The 19,201-nt window shown below is 41.8% G+C and overlaps 1 protein-coding gene across 1 annotated transcript; it reads left to right on the top strand.

The window, feature by feature from the left end:
• Positions 1-932: 932 nt before the first annotated feature.
• On the top strand, positions 933-19,052 carry LOC308439111 (enoyl-CoA delta isomerase 3, peroxisomal-like; the record flags this gene model as incomplete). The annotated part of the gene is made up of 11 exons (XM_080940734.1): positions 933-939; positions 1,505-1,635; positions 4,829-4,855; positions 5,081-5,158; positions 5,478-5,666; positions 7,373-7,442; positions 9,551-9,650; positions 10,751-10,871; positions 16,044-16,133; positions 17,147-17,290; positions 18,285-19,052. The coding sequence occupies 11 exons, from the start codon at positions 933-935 to the stop codon at positions 18,438-18,440; spliced, it is 1,113 nt and encodes a 370-aa protein (XP_080796860.1). The 3' UTR covers positions 18,441-19,052.
• Between the last annotated feature and the right edge of the window lie 149 nt (positions 19,053-19,201).

Raw genomic sequence — 19,201 nt, forward strand, 5'->3', positions numbered from 1 at the left:
GAGGGGAGAGGGGATGAGAGGAGAGGAGAGGAGAGGGGAGGGGGCAATGAAGGGGGAGGGAAGGGAAGGGAGGGGAGGAGACGCATGGTCTAGTATACACCTGCAAGTTTAGTTTTGGTGAATACAAGGAAGGATGGTGACTTTAAGGTCATCCTGGGCTACACAATAAGAAGAAAGAGGGATGGGTATCGGGATGTGGTTTGTTTGTGTCGACCTTCCTAGAGAACCTGAGCCCTAGATTGGAACCCCTTGTTGCATATAGTCCAGCATTTGTGAGTTAGAGGAAGAGGGGTTAGAAGTTCAACGTCATCTTCAGCTAAAATAATAAACCTAGGAAACAGTAGGCCTTGTCTCAAAACAAAAATAGGAGAGAAAAGATGGGGGAGGACTGGAAGAAACAGAAGCATGACTCCAGCGGGTTCTCTTCGCGTTAGACAGATTTAAACATCTCAAGCAGCACCGTGAAACTGAAGCAGGAAGCACGAGGGAGAACCAAGAGTGCAGAATCCATTGTGACTAATGGAATCCTAATAGGTCCCTCCCCCTGCAGTTTCCCAGGTGAGTTATCAGTTTCCTTGGTATCCCCTTTCCTGGTGCTTTCATTATAGGAACCTGGCAGAGGTCCAATTCCTGCTCTCTGAGCTCTGACTCAGGTAAAACATACCTGGAAGCATAGAGCCAGAGTTCACAGCTCTGACGGCTTACAGAAGAGGTGGTAGCTGACACCAAAGTCCTTATCACATGTGGAAACACGCGGGCTTTCAACAGTTCACTTACACACTACACCATCTGTCAAGTTTTCTGTCAAGCAGGGTGTCCAGAGATGGAAAATGGTGTTAAATACACGGCAGGTTGAACAAATTGCTAGTCAGAAATAGTCCTAAGAGTTGACCTGCTCTGGAGAGCGGGGTCCCATGGAGAGAATGGAACCAATGCGAGGTAAGACACGTGAAACGGTGTCTGGACTGAGAAATAATGGGCTGCAGGAACCCAGAGAGTCTGGGCACCCCGTGTCTACATGGAACGAATAGGTTAGGAATGTCCATTGTAACCCAAGCACTTGACAAGCTGAGACAGGAGAGTCAACACAAGTTCAAGTCAGGCATTTATCGTGAGATTTTTGCCTCAAAATGTTTTAAGATTAAAAAAAAAAGCCAAACAACAACAAAGAAACAAAAACAAAGAGCTGAACCGCTTGGTGCATGCCTGCCAGCAAGTCCAACATCTGTGTTCAGCACCCGGTTCTCTGCTTCCCTCCCCCTCCCCCCCCAAAAAAAGCTCAACACTTCGGTATCCAGTCCCCTGCACTTTGTTCTCTGATCCCAGTTCTCAAAACCCAGCTATCGCACCACTCTTTACCCAGAGCCGTGCACCGTCTCAACTCCCTCCGCCCAGCAGATCTTGGAAACCTCGGGCGGATTCAGGCCACGCCCCCAGTCCCACCTATTCCGCTGCCTCACTGGCTCCGCCTTCATCTGTTCTTAGAGTCCTTGATTCCACCCAGGATTCATATCTGGATCCGCCCCTGCCCAGTTTCTCCCACCGATCCCATTCTTAAGCGTCAGGACTCCGTCTGTCCTCAAGGTTGGCTTTAGCTTCTGTGACCAGAAGAGTGGCGCGGTGCTGGTGTCCGAGGTAAGCTTGCCGTCTGGACTGTTCGACCCAAAGTCACCAGCGGGGGTTTGTGGCCGGTCCGTGGAGCCGCCCGCTCTGTCATCTGGTCTGGCTAATAGGACATTAGGATATTCTTTTGGGTGTTTTCCAGTGAGAGAGCTCTAAAGAGTGACCTTGAATGTCTGTCCTTTGCCAAGTCCCGAAGGGTAAGAATGGACATGTTCAAGTTGCCAGGCAAGCCTGGGCCAGAAGCGAGCTCGGGTCCCCAAAGCACTCAGGCTTGCGGGCACAGCTCAGAATTTCCTAGGAGATACAGTGGTTTGGCAAAAGTGACACTTTATCCAAGCACAAATTGCTAATTAGAGGAGTCCCTCAGATGCATAATCCTTTATCACCAGCGTGATTTCAAGCAGTCGGTTTGCCAAGTTAAGAGAAATAGCTCAATAGTCAAAAACTACACTCCATTTGAGTAAATTTGTACTAGCCTGTGGGGAGTTGCTTTAAATGAGCCTTTCCACGACTTTTGAAAACAGCCTTTCTTTCTCCTCGGAATGTCAAATTCAAATAAAATGTAGCTCCTCCTCCCCCTTCTCGTTCTTCTGCTGGAGGAAAAAAAAATCTGTAGAGATTTTATTCAGGAATTATTTGAAGCTAGATTGTTGGGACAGCAGAGAGAAAATATAAATAACTATGGCATTTTGCTCTGCAGGGTTTGGGACAGACCCTGCTGAAGATATGAAAGGCTAGGAACAAACAAACCACTGTCTGCAGTCTCTGCAGCTCTTTAGATTACCAGTGGCTCAGCTCTTTAGATTACCAGTGGCTCAGGTGAACCTGGGAAGATCAGTGATGAGAGCCAGTCAGTAGGACTTTGAAATGCAATGAATCAAGACAGAGTTTAAGTATTAGCCATGGAAGCCTGAAATCTGATATAGTTTTGTTTTTTTTTTTTTAATCTATTTTTTTTTTTTTTTTTTTTTTTTTTGGTGTGGACTGGAGATACAGCTCAGCAGTAAATTCACTTAGTGCTCCTCTAAGAGAATTCAAGATTGGTTTTCAGCACCCACACCCCTACTCACAGCTGTCTCTAACTTTAGTTGCAGACCTCTGTGGTCACAAAGCATGCTCCTGATGTATACACATACAGGCAAAAATTCATGTATATAAAAACATATACTTTTTTTGAGCTGCAAACATGCAGCTTGAATGTGTGGATTGCGTGACTGACCCATTTTAGAGTGCATGTATGCAGGCTTCGGTTTTCTTTGCTCTTTATATTAAAGTTAGGCTTTGAAATACTGTTAAAGCATAGGGTAGCCCAGAGTATCTCTCCCAACAAAGGAAATGTTTGATTTAACAGTCAGATGTTTGGTTCCTTGCTCGATTCCCCTCTGATTAGAATAAATCTACAGGAACAATATTTGTGGGACAACTGGAGAAAGTTGAATATGGATTGAGTTTTAGCAACTATTATTTAGTTGATAAATAAGAGTGGCGTCAAGGTTATTGTTAACAGTACCATCATGAAGTGTTTGTGCTTTAAGAAATGCATTGTAAGTATGCAAAGCTGAAATAGAGTGGTGTTGGAGATGTTTTAGATTTCTTGCAATAAGCACAAAAGAAAGAAAATAGGTAAAGTACATGTTATCAATTTTAATAAGTTTTCAATTGGATTGGTTGCCTGTTGTAACTCATCTTTTTTATAAATGTTTGGAATCTATTATAATAATATTAAAAGGAGAGGACCGGTGGTCCGCCTTCCCACAGGTTGCTGAGAGCTCAGTAGAGCTGCAGGAGTGCTCTCCATCCTAAGTGCAAGGGTGAGTCAACTTCTTCTGCTCACTGTCTACCCTGGGAGGAGCCACCACTCTCTAGACTCAGACAGTGGTACTGCCTGGGGGCACACAATATCAGCCCAAAGCCAGACCCAGCACAGCTGCAACAGGACTGGGCTCTGCCACTGGAACTCACAGCCTACCCAGAGAGACGAACACCCAGGAACAATCTCCCTCTGGAGACCACAGGCCCATAGACTCACAAGAGAGACAAGCACCAGTAAGAGACAACAAGACCACCTGGCATGATTCAATATACAGAAATCCATCAATGTTACCTACTTTATAAGCAAACCCCCCCCCCAAAAAATCACATGATTATCTCTCTAGATGCTGAGAAAGCATTTGACAAAATTCAGCACCCCTTCATGTTAAAGGTCTTGGAAAGGTCAGGTATTCAAGGTTCATACTTAAACATAGTAAAAGCAATATACAGCAAACCTGTAGCTAGCATCAATGTAAATGGTGAGAAATTTGAAGCAAGCCCACTAAGATCAGGGACTAGACAAGGCTGCCCACTCTTTCCCTATCTATTAAAGTACTTGAAGTACTAGCCAGAGCAATAAGACAACAAAAAGAGGTCAAAGGGATACAAATTGGAAAGGAAAAAATCAAAATATCACTATTAGCAGATGACATAAAAGTATACTTAAGTGATTCCAAAAATGCTACCAGGGAACTCTTATACCTTCAGCAAAGTGGCTGGATATGTAACTAACTAAAACCAATCAGTAGCCTTCCTCTACTCAAGGGACAAACAGGCTGAAAAATTAGAGAATCGAAACTTTTTACAATAGACATAAAGAATATAAAATACCTTGGTGTGACTGTAACCAAGCAAGTGAAGGATCTGTACAACAACTTCAGTCTCTGAAGAAGGAAATTGAAGAAGACCTCTACTGATTAGTGAACTTGGTGATCCTGAGAACACCCTTCCTCAGCGCTCTCCTGCCTTGCAATTCATGTCAGAAGTGAAAGAAGTTAGAAGGGAAAGACAAGACTATGAACTTGGTTTACTGTGACATCCCAAGTCATCCACTCTAGGGCAACTTTATCTGTGTAAAGTCAGAACCTGTTAAATAACTCTTTAAAAAAAATCTAAGCCAGGCCTTGGTGGCCGTTTAATCCCAGCAAAGGGAGGTGGATCTCTGTGAGTTCCAGGCCAGCCAGGTCTACAGCAGTTTCAGGACAGCCATGGCTACACAGAGAAGCCCAGACTCATAAAACCAAAAACTATTTTTAAAATATAACTTGTTTCTGAAAAGTAGCCAAGTGAGATGTTTTATTCATCTCAAGAGACTCACCCCACCCACCCTTTAATAAAATTAGTTTTCTTTTTATTTCCTGACATGACCTCAAATGAACTTCCCAATGACCAGGAACTGTGCTACAACCCTGCTGAGCAGGTAGGAAGAGTTTACTACAATATTTCTGGTTCTGTCCTCCTAGAGTTCAAGACACGGTGCAGACTTCCCAAATGTCCCTTGACTTTTGAAAACAGACTATTTTTTACTTTCTATGAAAGCTGTGATCACAAATTCAAGATTATTGAACCTTGGGGTTTTTAGAGTCACTCTCTCAAAGGCTTTCCCTTACGTGTTGCATATTAATCACCCCTGTGCTCTCTACAGGCCACAGAAGGACCCTATAATATACCTAAACCAGTTGTGTTTGACTTGGACAGTAAAGCCAAGAAAGATGAATGGAAGGTAAACTAACTGTTATTGACTAGAGCACAATAGGCTCGGTTCCTAAAAAATGGCTGTCCATGGAGCTTTTACAGTTTGCTGAAGTTCTTTTTCTCTCATTACTGTCACCAAGATTGGACTTGTGCTCACAACCTTGCCTCAACCTCCCAGTGGCTGGAATAACACATATGGGTCACCTCTCCCATTGCTACTGGAGTCATGATGTTCCTCTATCCAATCAAAACTCATGCTCTTGGTTGTGTAGTGGTTCTCATTAGCATAGCATGCTTCTCAAGATGCTTATTATCAAGGCTGAAGGACTTTGTCATCTACTCCTCAGGAAACTGCCAGGCAGAACTATGTGGATCTCGTATCCAGTTTGAGTTCCTCATCTGAAACCCCGAGCCAGGGAAAGCATGGAGCCACTGAGAAAGTCCAGGAATCTGAAGGCATCCTGGTAACTTCTGAAGATGGCATCACAAAGATCACATTCAATCGGCCCACCAAAAAGAATGCCATAACCTTCCAGGTGATGCTCCTGCCCAGGGACTGGACACATTTTTCTTCTATTTCTTTCATTTGGAATTTCGGCGTTATTGTTTGTTACTGTTGTTTGGTTTTGTTTGTGGAAGAAGATCAGAGTGATTGGCTTCATGCTTCATTCAGCAGACTTGGGCACTGTTTAGAACTTGTATGTTTCTGGTATGTTCTACAGAAGACAGGGAAGCTTTGCTGTGAATGGAAGCATGGGTCAGTTACATCAGTCTCTGAGAAAGCAGTTTAGGAGATGCACTGAGGCCCTCTAAGGGGAACATAAACCTCCCCAAAGACTCTTCACATCACTGTCTTCTCAGCTTTCCTATTTTTGTACAAGAAACTGGGGGAAGAGAAAAAAAAATTGTAAAAGAAGGAGACAGGGGAAGAAAGGAAGGTAAGAAAGGGGGAGGAGAGACAGGGGAGGGGAGGAGAGAGGCAAGGGGAGAGGGGAGAAGAGGGCAGGAGAGGAGAGGGGAGGGGAGGGAAGGGGAGGAGAGGAAGCCATTTCTTTTTCAACAAAGCACTAATAGTCCTGTTTGAAAGAGCTGTTTCCCTGAGCGATTTTAAATTTCCCCTTGAACTCCACTGATAATAAGTTAATCACTTGAGCCCTCCCCCTTGATAACAAGCACTTATCAGATGCTTGGAGCTGAACTGGAGAATAAAGGCTGCCACTTTCAGTGTGAGACCTTGTGCTAATTTGAAATGTTAAGAATCTTGGAAAGTTGCCTGTGCACCTTCCACTTGATAGAGCATTTAATTCTGAGAACCTTGTGTTTGCCCTGAGTCACTTCTGTGTAACAACTTCTTCCACTCATAATACTGGAGAATTTTAGCCCTTTCTGCAGAGAGAACCTGACACTATTATTTAGCAGCAGCAGGTTAGGAAGTAACTTGGTAAGTTCTTACAGCTGGGAGGCAGGAGAATCTAAACTGAGCCATCTCTTTCCTGGCCTGCCTCTAGCCGGTCACTGTGGCTGCAGTGTCTCCTTCCCTGTCATTTTCAGGAATTATTTCCCATCCCCTGCCTTGAGGAAAACAGTTACATTATTTTACATAGTTTTACTTTTCCAGTATCTTTATAAATATCTACCCTCCTCGTCACTCTTTTCCACACTGAATTTTATTAAAATAAAACTTCTACCAGTTTTGAAAATATGCTAAAACTATGGCAAGACGTTCAGAAATGTTGAGAAGACAATGCCCTTGTAGCCAGCAGTGTCTCAGGAACCTGGCCTCTGGCATTGTCACTTCTCAGACTGCCCAGGACATTTACCCTTTCTTGAGGGTACAGCTGAGATGCTGTCCCAGGGACAGTTTTCTCAGCCACCTTCCCTCTCACTTGCTGGAGGGAACCTCAAGAGCTCTAGCAAGCTGTGTGCTGGTTATGCCCTTGCCTTACCCTTCCCTGTTGGAGCACAGTCACTGTCCAGCCACAGATCTAAAGGCCTGGGTCTCTCTCTTGTTCACTTTGGAACAAAGTGATTATTTGGTACATCTGCACAGCATCATGTGCACTCAGGATTTGTCAGGGGAATGGAAATCCTCTCAGGCAGCCTGTTGTGGTATCTAAACACAAGCTCTAAGACTATTTAGCGCTGCAACAAGAGAAGACTGTCAGACTGATACAGTGACTCCATCCACAGGATGATGTATCTCATTTTATTGTTCTTTTATCTGCCTTTTTTACTCATGTAGATGTATAATGATATTATGCTCGCACTTAAAAATGCCAGCACGGATAACTCGGTCATAACCGTTTTCACAGGTAAGACAATAACTCAGACTTACTCAATTTCTACTTTAGGGAGTTTCTTAGTATGCAAGGAATTGACCAATATAGCTTGAAGTTTTTTTCCCAGTATGCAGTGGCCTAATTTATAAATGTACCATACTATCATGAATGTAAGACAAGTGCTCTTTGATAATTATTTATGATAAGTCCTGTGCCCCAACTTGACTGACATAGTAGAGCTTATTGAGTCTGTCACAAGAGTCAGGACAGAACAACTAGCTGTCCAAAAATGGATAAATAGACAGCTTTTGTCTATCCATATCTTCTCCTAAACTATTAAAAGAAGTCACAGCTTGATATACCCAAATGTGTAAAGTTTTTTTTCAAACACGGTTTAGCAAAATTGTCAAAATAAGAGTAAATGTTGTTTGGTTCAACTCACGTGAGTTTTATGGTATTGAATTGAAGTTCTACTCTGTTGACAGAGTCTGATGTAACTTCACTGGGGCAGCTGAGATAGCAGGGCTAGGAAAAAAACACCTGGAACATTCTGAGATGTCAGCGCAGTAGCTCCTCTTAACTCAATGTTTCTTTCTCTGGTTTTGCCTCCTAGGATTTCAGTTATATGTCATCACCCTTGGTCTAGAAATAAGTAGAAGTTTCTAGAAAATTAGCAGTATGTTTTCAATAAATCTTACATAATATTGTCATTTTTAAAGTTTGTTGTTGTAAATATGTTACTCAACCTACATACTAAACTTTGTCACAGGTAAAGTACGTCTGGGCATCTTCTGGGAATCAGTTCCATGACTCTCATCAGCACAGGACTTAAAACAGACACGTTCCCTGTGTAAAACCATGTGGTATTTGCATAGAAAGCCCACACATTCCATCTACTTTAAGTTCACTTACAGTGCTTAACAGTGACGCTATGTCAGAATTCAGTATATTGTTTAAAAGTGAACAGTCACAAGGAAAAATGTCTGTGAATATTCAGTACAGATGTATTTGTTTGTTTGTCTTCAGATGTTTTCTGTTGGTTGAATCCATAAATGTAAAACCTGGAAACAGAGAGGATCAATTAGAAAGGAAAAAAAAAAAAAAAAAACACACACACACAATACATACTTTAAAGCCTGGTACCATCCCCATACCTCAGCAATTTGTGAAACATCTTGGGATGTTTCCCCAGAGGATAAGGGGGAACCACTGCATCTTGTTTTAGCCTGGGATCACTCCTGCTTTTATAATTATTTAAAGTATTTAACGGTGCTAGGGATGTAGCCTGAGTTAGAGTGTTTGTGTATCGTGCTAGAAGCTCCAGATTTGATCACCAACATGATACAGGACTTAAATGCTGATGATCAGTAAGTGGAGACAGGAAATCAGCAGTTAGGGGTTATCCTCAATGACACTAGGAATTTGAGGCCAACCTGGGATACCTGACACCCCTTCTCAAAATAAAATTTATTAAGTAGCCATTTCCATTGTCCAGCATCAAGGGGAGGGGAGGCCCTTGGTACTGTGTAGGTTTGATTCCCCAGAGTAAGGAAATGCCAGGGTGGTGAGGTGGGAGTGGGTGGGTGGATAGGGAAGCACCCTCATAGAAGCAGGAGGAGGGGGATGGGTTAGTGAGGGTTCCAGAGGGGAAACTGGAAAGGGGGATAACATTTGAAATGTAAATATGCAAAATATCCAATAAAAAAAGTAGACAAGTTAAGCTTTAATAAACGCACACCTTCTGTGGCTCTTAACACAGAGACAATGGTCTTACTGTAGACTGTCTACAGTCTCACACAGTCTACCTACTCATCTTTGTATAGCAGCACCCCATGAACCCACTTCTTTCTCTGCTTCAGCCCTGGGGGCTCTTCTTTTGTCTGTTGTGTACAACCTGCTTACCATAGACACAGAACCTTGTTTGCACTGTGTTCTCTACCCGCCTTGTCTGTTCTTGAGATTTCAGTCCAGCTGCTCCTGCTGTCCCTTTCTGAGTGAGCTCAGCTCTAAATACCCTGCACATGGCCCAGAGTCCTGCACACAGCAGGTACACTACAGCTGTAGAATGAGTAGCTAGTGAAGGAATCATACCTTCCACTGAAGGTATGTGTTTATTAAGGTGTTGATTGTACTGTTTCCAGGAACTGGTGACTACTACAGCAGTGGAAATGACCTAAGAAACTTGATTAGTAATGCTGGTGAAATACAGGACATAGGCATAATTTGTGCTGCGTTACTGAGGTAAGAGTGACATTAGTCTAATCCCAAGGGGTTTCTTTCTTTTCTTCTTCTCCTTCTTCTCCTTCTTCTTCTTCTTCTTCTTCTTCTTCTTTCTTCTCCTTCTTCTTTCTTCTTCTTCTTCTTCTTTTTCTCCTTCTCCTCCTTCTCTTCTTCCTTCTCCTTCTTCTCCTTTTCTCCTTTTCTCTCTCATTTTCTCCTTCTGTTCTCCTTCTCTTCTTCTCTCCTTCTCTCCTTCTCTCCTCCTCCTCCCCCTCTTCCTGCTCCTCCTCCTTCTTCTTCTCCTCCTTCTTCTCCCTCCTCCTCCTCCCACTCCTTCCTCTTCTCCCTCCTCCCTCCTCCTCCCTCTTCCTTTCTTTCTCCCTCCTGATCTTGTAGCTGACTTCCTCTAGGTTCCTATCTTCACCTTCTGAGGCCAGAAGGACAAGCAGGCCTCCACACACACCCACCCAGAATTTATTTAGGTTCTTGGGATCCAAACTTCACTCCAGTCCTCCTACTTGATTGACAGGTGTTTGAAATGGTGAATCATCTCCTCTGCCTCCCCATGGGGGCTCATTCTTAACACATCAGTAAAATGCCCACTCAGCTGTGCTGACACTTCCTGTGATTCCCCATCAGATTTCCTTTCTTCATCCTGCCCTCCCCATGGTGTTGACTGGAAAGTGTAAGGTGAAGAAGAGCAGAGGGTGTGTGAGTTCTTGTGTGTGGGTAGTGTGAACAGACAGTGCCTGTCAATCTGGCAGTGCACTGGAAGTGGTCTTGGAAGCTGTTGAAGTAGGAGGGCACAGGCTTCAGCTTCCCTGTTCTGCTGAGTCTCTTGGTCTCTCTGGGCTGGAATATGGGGCCATGCCCTCAGTCATCAACCCTGATCTCTCTGGTCATAGCTGGAGCACAGTCCTGTACTTACTGCCCAGAAAAGCTCAGCTTGTGGGAGTCATCATTTGAACTTTCATTGGGCCCCATGAAAGACATAAGGATCTTGGTTTAGTTTGAAAAGGTGATCTTTTAGGGTGGTGTCAACTTTAATGTATACATTCCTTTCTATAGTTAGGTTGGACTATTTTGAAATATTTAATGCTTTTCTATTTCCATTTCTGTAGGGAATTTGTAAACTGTTTCATAGACTTTCCCAAGCCGCTGGTTGCAGTAGTAAATGGCCCAGCTGTGGGAATCTCTGTCACCCTTCTGGGACTGTTTGATGCTGTCTATGCATCGGACAGGGTAAGTCCACTCCCAGCTAATTAGTGAGCTCCTGTAGGTCTCCTTTTATGTGGCTAGAACTAAACAGATTATGAGAGTTAATGGTTATGCTGGTTAGTTTTTGTCAATTCGACACAAACCAGGGTCACCTAGAAAGAAGAAAACTCAATTGCCCCCATCCTATAGTTCTGTGGGTATGTCTACGAGCATTTTCTTGATAAATGATTGGCGTGGGAGGGTCCAGCCCACTGTATACAGTGCCTCCATCCAATGTGGCTCTGGGTTGTGTAAGAATGCAGGCTGAGCAAGCCATACTGAGCAGGCCAGTTAGCACCATTCCTCCACGCTTCCTGCCTCTGCTTCTGCCTGTGTTCCTGCTGTGGCTTCCCTCAGAGATGGACGTACCTGTAACCCAAAGAAACTCCTATTTCTCCCTGTTGCTTTTGATTAGTGTTTTGTCACAGTAACAGAAAACAAACCAAGACAGTGGTGCAATGCAGTAATTTGGATGGTTCTTGGATGGTTCTTAAAGAATCAGTCTAATTTGACAAATGTTGGTCTTTTCTTATTGTTTTTTATACTTTTATAAATATTGCCCCAACTCTGGTGGGTCTGTATTTTAATCAGATTTTACTATTTATTTTTAATAATACCTCCAAATGCTCAGGAGATGATTGAAAGCAGGGAATGGAACTAACCTCGATACAGTTGGCTTCATCCTCACAAAGCCTAGTTTTAGGCTTCTGAAATACAAATGACTGTAGACATTCACTTCTCTCCTTCCACTGCATATTAGAAAATGAAGACCCTAAACAGCTGTGAGTCCACAACACAGCTCGGACTCAAGGTCACCACTGTATTTAATATTTTAATTTTTCTTCTTACTGTCGTGTTTCCCTGTGATAGCCAAAAGTAAACTATTTTTGAACATAGGTAAAAAGAAAATTTAAGTTCAAAAACTTGAGAGTAGGGTTTTGATTATTAGTTGAGCATTTAACTAATGTGAGTAAGGCTCTGAACTGGAGCCTCAGCAACATCAGAGAAAGAAAAGAGGGGAGGGAAGGAAGGAGGGACGAAGAGGGAGGCAGGGAGCAAGGAAAGAAGAAAGAAACCATTTTGTGAGATGACAGTGAGGAGACTGCATGGGGATATAGCAGACACATAGGGCCAAAGATCTAATAATATACAGCATGAGAGTTATAGTCAGTATTAGTGGACTGTATCCAGTTTGCCATATCAATAGATACATTATGGCTGCCGATGACTGGGGTATTTGAAATGTGAGTTATCTGGTTCCACTAAAGTGGCTGCTTGATTGTATGTATCTCATAGTGGCATGTGGTTTAACCTTAAATACACATCGTGAAATTTATTACTTGGGGGAAAAATCACTCAGATGTAAACCAGTGCTAGCATGTGGTCTCCATAACTTAAATTTCTCTGGTCCCTGACTGCTGAAACCCGATGCTCACTCTAAGATGTGTTATTGTAAACACACACATAATGACAGCTGTTTTAACACTTGAACCTAGAACAGTGACCTGGAATTATAGGACAGTCGCCCTAAGGTTCATCTGGTGCCTTCTCCTTCTCTTTCACCGTAGGAAGTGCTAAAAGTTCCTGATTAACTACTGAAGAGATTCCCTGGGTTTTCACTGAGCCCATAAACAAACACTGTAGTGAACAAGGGGCTCACGCTCAACCGTGTTAAAAGTACCATCACCATGCCATCGGTCTGTGATGGATACTGCTCTGACATACAACCAGGGGTAAACATGCTAGTAGCTTCTCTGCCACCAAATGCACCTTCCTATGTGAGTTTTAAATTTGTTCAAATACATGTTTGCATGCTCACAGTGTGGAGGTACTCTGTTAATACACATTACATATATATACATTTTATACAATACACACAGTAGCCCTAGGAGGTTGTACTAGGTTTACAGATAGAGGAACCTGTTACAGGAAGGGTCAGGAGCCATCCAACAGCCTTTAACCTGTCTGTTGCTAGAGCCTTATCCCTTAACTGTATCACCATTCTATCTCTGTAAATAAGCATTGTAATACCTGCTCATTGTCAAGTCCGTATGTACCTGTTTATGGCTCCTTAGTTATGCTGCTTTTCTTTGTTTTCTGGGTCTGTTTCTGAAAGACATTTTTCTGACCAAATTTTCTAGGGTGAAAAGAAAAGTGACATTAATGAAAGTATTTTATGTTTTTATTTACACCCTACATATATAGTCTCACAAATATGCATTAAATACTATGTCTTACTATCAGAAGTTAAATATAAGCATTTGTGTACTTCTCTTTTAAAAATATTTCTTATTCATCAAAAATATAAGAATGAAGCATGTGTTAGCTTACATCTATAATTCTAGCACTTCAGAGATGAGGCAGGGGATTGTCACGAGTTTGAGACGAACCTGTCTGGGCTATAGAGTAAGACCTTGTCTTACAAAAAAAAATTTAAATATAGAAAAAATGAACATGCTTAGCATCTCAATCCCAATATTGAAACTGACTGTGTATCTGAAGAAGGCAGGAGACCTCTAGGGCAAAAATCAAGACAAATGGAAGGTTGAGAAAACAATTGTTCAATTTCCCAACAAAAGCTGATCATTCCAAAATATTATTAAAGTGTATGCATAAAGCAGTAGATAGAGAATCCAGTGTAAAAATAGGCAGTGAGGAGAAATAGCACACAAGGAATGAAACACAGTGGCTCTTTAAACCATGAAAGGAACATTAAAAATAGCCTGCCTCTCTAAGGAGCAGGTAAGACAAGGCAAATGTGGTACCTTGTATGATGGCCCAGGTTAAAAGCCTAGGACCCCACATGGTGGAAGGAGAGAACCAATTGTCTTCTGACCTTCACACACCCCCCCCCACACACACACACAGAAAGAGATAGAAAGGGCACACAGCAGATAGATAGACAGACATACAGACAGATACATACATACGTACATACATACATACATACATACATACATACATGTAATAAATTTGAATGGCATGTATATGCTGGCTATAATGGTTTATGGGAGCAATCCTGGTACTTAGGAAGTAGAGAGGATAGAGGCTCAGGAGTTGGTTATCTTTGACCACATAGCAAGTTCAAGTCCACTCTACATGAGACATTCTTCTACATGCTTCCTCACTGTTAACCCTCCCCACACAGAAAAAAGGACCCAGCATGGTATTGGCAGCTCATGCATGTAATTCCTGTACTCTTTTGGGAGACTGAGGCAAGAGAACTGCTTTAAGACTTAGGCCAACCTATGCTGGCAAGCAAGACCCTTTATCTAAATGTTACTTTTATTTACAAAGGAATATAAGCCACAGACAGTAGAAATTCTGTCCATGACACTTACTTGAAACCTATGTCTATAAGGAATTCTTACAATTAAAAAAATAAGGCAAATAATTTAACTTCGAACGTAGTGGAAAAAATATTAGCATTTACTGAAGATGCTACTCCCATGGTTATTAAAAGTATACAAAAATATTCTCAACATCATTAGTCATAATGATATCATATCAACATCATAAAGGTCTATAGGGCGATATTAAGGTGAAACATGACTGGACAGTGAAGAGGTAGGTGGGGAAAGAGTCTGGAGGAGCAGAAGGAAGGGAGAGGAGGTGGGAGATTGACGGAGGAAGCAGATGTGGATGTTTCTCTCCGGCGCATCTCCAGCTTGATAAAGAGATTATGATTATTGATAAGGGTTTCTATGGCTCTAATTAACCTTATCTAGATGGGCAGTTTAGGTCTTTGTCCACTAGTTGTGAGCTTATTGTGAAGAGGGTTTGTAAATTGAGAGTTTAACATATAAATCTGTGTGATAAATTAATGACTGTGAAATCATGTTTCTACTGAGCTGTGGAGGAAACTGAGCGAGAACAATATGCAGTGGAGTGAGCCACGCTTAGAGCCAATAAGTTAGATCCCCTGCAGTGCCATGTATCCCCAAGGGTGCGGGCACTAGTTCAGGATAAAAGGTTTCCACTTTATAACATTTATTGCAATGGAGGTCATACAAACTGAAAATATGAGGCACCACTATGCACCTAGTGATGTGATTAGGCTACTTAACAAAGACATGGAGCCAGTAGGGCTCTTCTACCTTGATGTGCTATGTCCGTGGCAGTCACTCTGGGGAAGAGGTCATCAACTTATTTAAGAAAGGCACATACTTTTCTCACAACCAGTGATTCCACTCTGAGGTAGTTACCCATGAGAACTGAACGTGTGCATTCAACAGGACACCTGTATTCACAACTACTTTTTTTGACTCAAATGGACAAAGATTTGTTTTTCGGCTTTATTGGAGTATTCTTGACAAGTGGTGATTGTATGTACTATATCAAGCAAGTCTGTGATTCTTGATTGATAATAACCAGAAAAGTGGAAACAGTGCATGTAGATCAGAAAATGATGACACAAACCACACAGCAACAGTAACAGCAACAACAGAGAGGTCACCAGTACCCATGGGTGACTCCCAAACCTAAGAGACAGGAGCAAGGAACAAAGGTCTGTTGGATATAGGGTTTCATGAATGTACTGTTCTAGAACAGGATGAATCAGCGGGATAGAAAGAAGATAGTGATGTATGTAGACAATATAAAGAAAGGATTGCCCTCGGAGGCCATAAAGGGATTTTCCAGTTAAGAAATAACAAAGTTGGTGATAGCTATATAGTTTTCTCTTTGTGAAGACACATTGATAAAACACGGTATGTGAATTGTGTATATACAGAATAACACATAGAATTAGTTTAAATATCTTCCTCCATTCACACTAGTGAAGTACCACAGATAAGAGCATTGGCTGCTCCTCTAGAGGATCTGGGTTCAATTCTGAGCATTTCCATCACAACCATCTATCTGTAATTCCAGTCACGGGGGATCTGGCATCTTCTTATGACCTTCATGGTCACTGCATATATGTGGTGCACTGAAGTACATGCAGGCAAAACAGGCATGCGTATAACATAAAAATAAGAGGAAGGAGAAAGACGAGAACAGTGAGATGGGCATAGTAATGGATTTCTGTTAATCCTAGCTAATGAGAGGCTGTGATAGGAATGGTGAGATTCTGAGCTACATGCACATACATATTGTAAAGTTAAAATAAAATAATCACTCAAATATTATTTCTTTTTCTTCCCCCATCCTAACTAGGCAACATTTCATACTCCATTCAGCCACCTCGGCCAGAGCCCAGAAGCATGTTCCTCTTACACGTTTCCAAAGATAATGGGCACAGCAAAGGTAACTCGGAAAACTTAAAATGTAGGTGTCGCCAAGGCAATCCTGTACTCTGTCTCCTTTCCCTTTGGTAAAGCTTTAAGGATGACTACGTCTTCTGTGACATGGAGGAACCAGGCTAAGGGGTGATCTGAGATGAGGGAGGGTGGGGAGATTCTCTGTAATTCCTAATGCAGGGACAGTGTCTGACAGCTGGTGACCCAGAGCTGGAGCCCTGGTGGCAGCACAAGGCCTTGGAATGTGTTTACATTTCTAAAAGAAAAATTGCAACTGTAAAGAGGACATTTGCCCATTGGCTTCAGTTATTATAAAATCTATAATATAAGCTACCCCTCTATCTCTTCATTTACAGGCTTAGAATGCTTAGAGCTCAACACTAGGACAAACAGCCAGACAAGGGATTTTGATTATTTCCAAATTAACCCTGTGGCCATAATTCTTCTTCACACCTCCATTCCACCCCCACCTTGCTATTATTTACAATACAAAAAAAAATTCTTAGCTATTAGGGGATCAGGTCATTTCTGCCCTGGGCTTCCCATTCTTGGTGCTTCCCTTCTGGGTCCTCTAGAAGCAAAAGTAGTTATTGTCTCAGCTGTTTGCAGGCCCTTGCCTAGTGAGGCCATCAGCTTCTCCATTCCTGTGAAAGACAAGCAACCCCAGGAGCCAAGAGTACATATGTGCTTCCAGAAACTGGGCTATTAACCAAATTCAATTACCGTGCTTTATCAATGAACTTTCACAAAGAGAAAACTATATAGCTATCACCAACTTTGTTATTTCTTAACTGGAAAATCCCTTTATGGCCTCTGAGGGCAATCCTTTCTTTATATTATCCACATACATCACTATCTTCTCTCGACCCGGCTGATTTATCCTGTTCTAGAACAGTACATTCATGAAACCCTATATCCAACAGACCTTTGTTCCTTGCTCTTGTCTTTTAGGTTATTTTTTTGTTTACAGCCAACCAAAGCCTTTATCATCCTTAGGTCACATCTTTCTTTGCATTGTAGGCAGCTGAGATGCTTATCTTTGGGAAGAAGCTCACAGCAAGAGAGGCTTGGGTTCAAGGCCTTGTCACTGAAGTTTTCCCTGAAAGCACTTTTGAGACAGAAGTCTGGACCAAGCTGAAAACATATGCAAAGCTTCCACCAAATGTTTGTATTCGGGTTTCACTTTTGGGGACCAGGGAAACCATTTCCAAAAGGGGAAAATGTGCCTCAGGAGGGCACATCCTAAAAAGACAAGACATATTTCTAGTTGGCTTAAAGCACATCTAGATTTGGGGTTTTAAATTACCATTATGTTGAGAATTTGATTTTTTTAAAATGAACTCACCAGGTAGGCATTTCATTTCTGTATCAAAAGGCAAAAGGGAATGATCCCAGGAGGATCCCAGTAGACACCCAGCTCTTTGACTTTGGAATCCAGGTGGGAGGCTGACTGCATTTAGGAGACCCTCTCTCTATAGCAGTTCTGTTTGTGGAAATAGCAGCTAGTAGCCTTTTGTTCTTACATTCTTGCTGTTGAGTGTGTGATCCTGGAACCAGAAGTTTTTGTGTTCGTATATGAAAGTTTAGAAATGTGCAACAATAAAAGCCTGCCTCAGATTCACTGTAGTGATCTCTTCCTAGTCAAGGTTGGGAAGTAGTATGTCCTATTATACATGTCTCAGGAGGATTTAATATGACCCGTTTGTTAAAGCAGAGGAAATCAATTGTAATATATATCTTGAGAGCTGGATAGATGACTCAGCAGCCAAGAGCACCAGCTGCTATTCTAGAAGACCATATTTAATTTCTAGCACATACATAGTAGTTCACCATCTGTAACCCCAGATACATTACTCTTCGGGCCACTGTAGGTATAGCATGCACATAATACAAGATACATAAGCAGATAAAACAGTCATACACATAAACAATTCAAAAAGTAGAATTCACCAGGAATAGACATGTATACCTTTAAGCCCAACACTTAACAAGGAGAGGAAGGTAGATCTCTATGAGTTTGGGGTCAGCTTGGTCTACAAAGTGTATTCCAGACTGGCCAAAATCACATAGTAAGACCCTGCCTTACAAACAAAAGAATGGTGTACTATTATTCCTGTTTGAATAATTTCTAACATTATTTTCATTTCTGTTTCATTAGGCGATGAGAATTTCCAAAAAGATAATCAGAAACCATGAAAAACAAAAGCTATATACTGCTAACTCTGAAGAGTGTGCTGTAGTCCAGGAAATAATGACATCAGAGGAGTACAAGAACGCACTCAGGAACTTTATTTCCAGAAAGGCAAAGCTGTGAAGACCACGAGAGCAGCTAGACTTCTCAAAGGAAGGATGCACTGTGAGTTCCAGTTTCAGGTGCTTGAACTTCACATACATGTGCCCTCTTTTCATTCCTAGCATGACAGTTGCCATGAGTGTACTTCAATTATGACCAATAAAAACTTCCATAAAACTAGCCTCAAAAATATATGAAGGATCACTAGGATCCAGTGGTTGATTGACCTCTAGAATAAAAACTTAAATCTCTGAGCAAAGAGATGGAGAAAAACACTAGAAAATGGAAATAGAATCTATGGTCATGAATTAGTAGAATTAATATTGTATAAATGACTATTCTACCAAAACCCATCTATAGATTCAGTGTTGTTCCAGTCAAAATCCCCATTTAATTTGTCATAGAAAAAGGTAAAAATCTATTTTCTAAAATTCATATGGATCCACAAAAGTCCCCAGTATAACCAAAATGAGCCCGTACAAAAAGAGCAATACCATAGAAATTACCATTTCAGACCTCAAAATATACCACGGAGCCAAAGTAACAAAAGCAATATGGCACTAGTACAAAAAGTACAAGTTGGCCAATAGAATACAATCAAATGTGAGTACATGTGACTATAACTTGTTAATATCTAACAAACATGCCAAAAACATACACTGAAGAAAAAAACATCATCTTCAACAAATGGAGCTGGAAAACCTGAATGACCACTTAGAGAAGAATGAAACTAGACCTGTACCTATCACCTTTCATGAAAACTAATATCAAAAACCTAAGTG

The sequence above is a fragment of the Micromys minutus genome (assembly GCF_963924665.1).
Source record: "Micromys minutus genome assembly, chromosome: 1".
In the NCBI taxonomy this organism is placed as follows: Eukaryota; Metazoa; Chordata; class Mammalia; order Rodentia; family Muridae; genus Micromys; species Micromys minutus.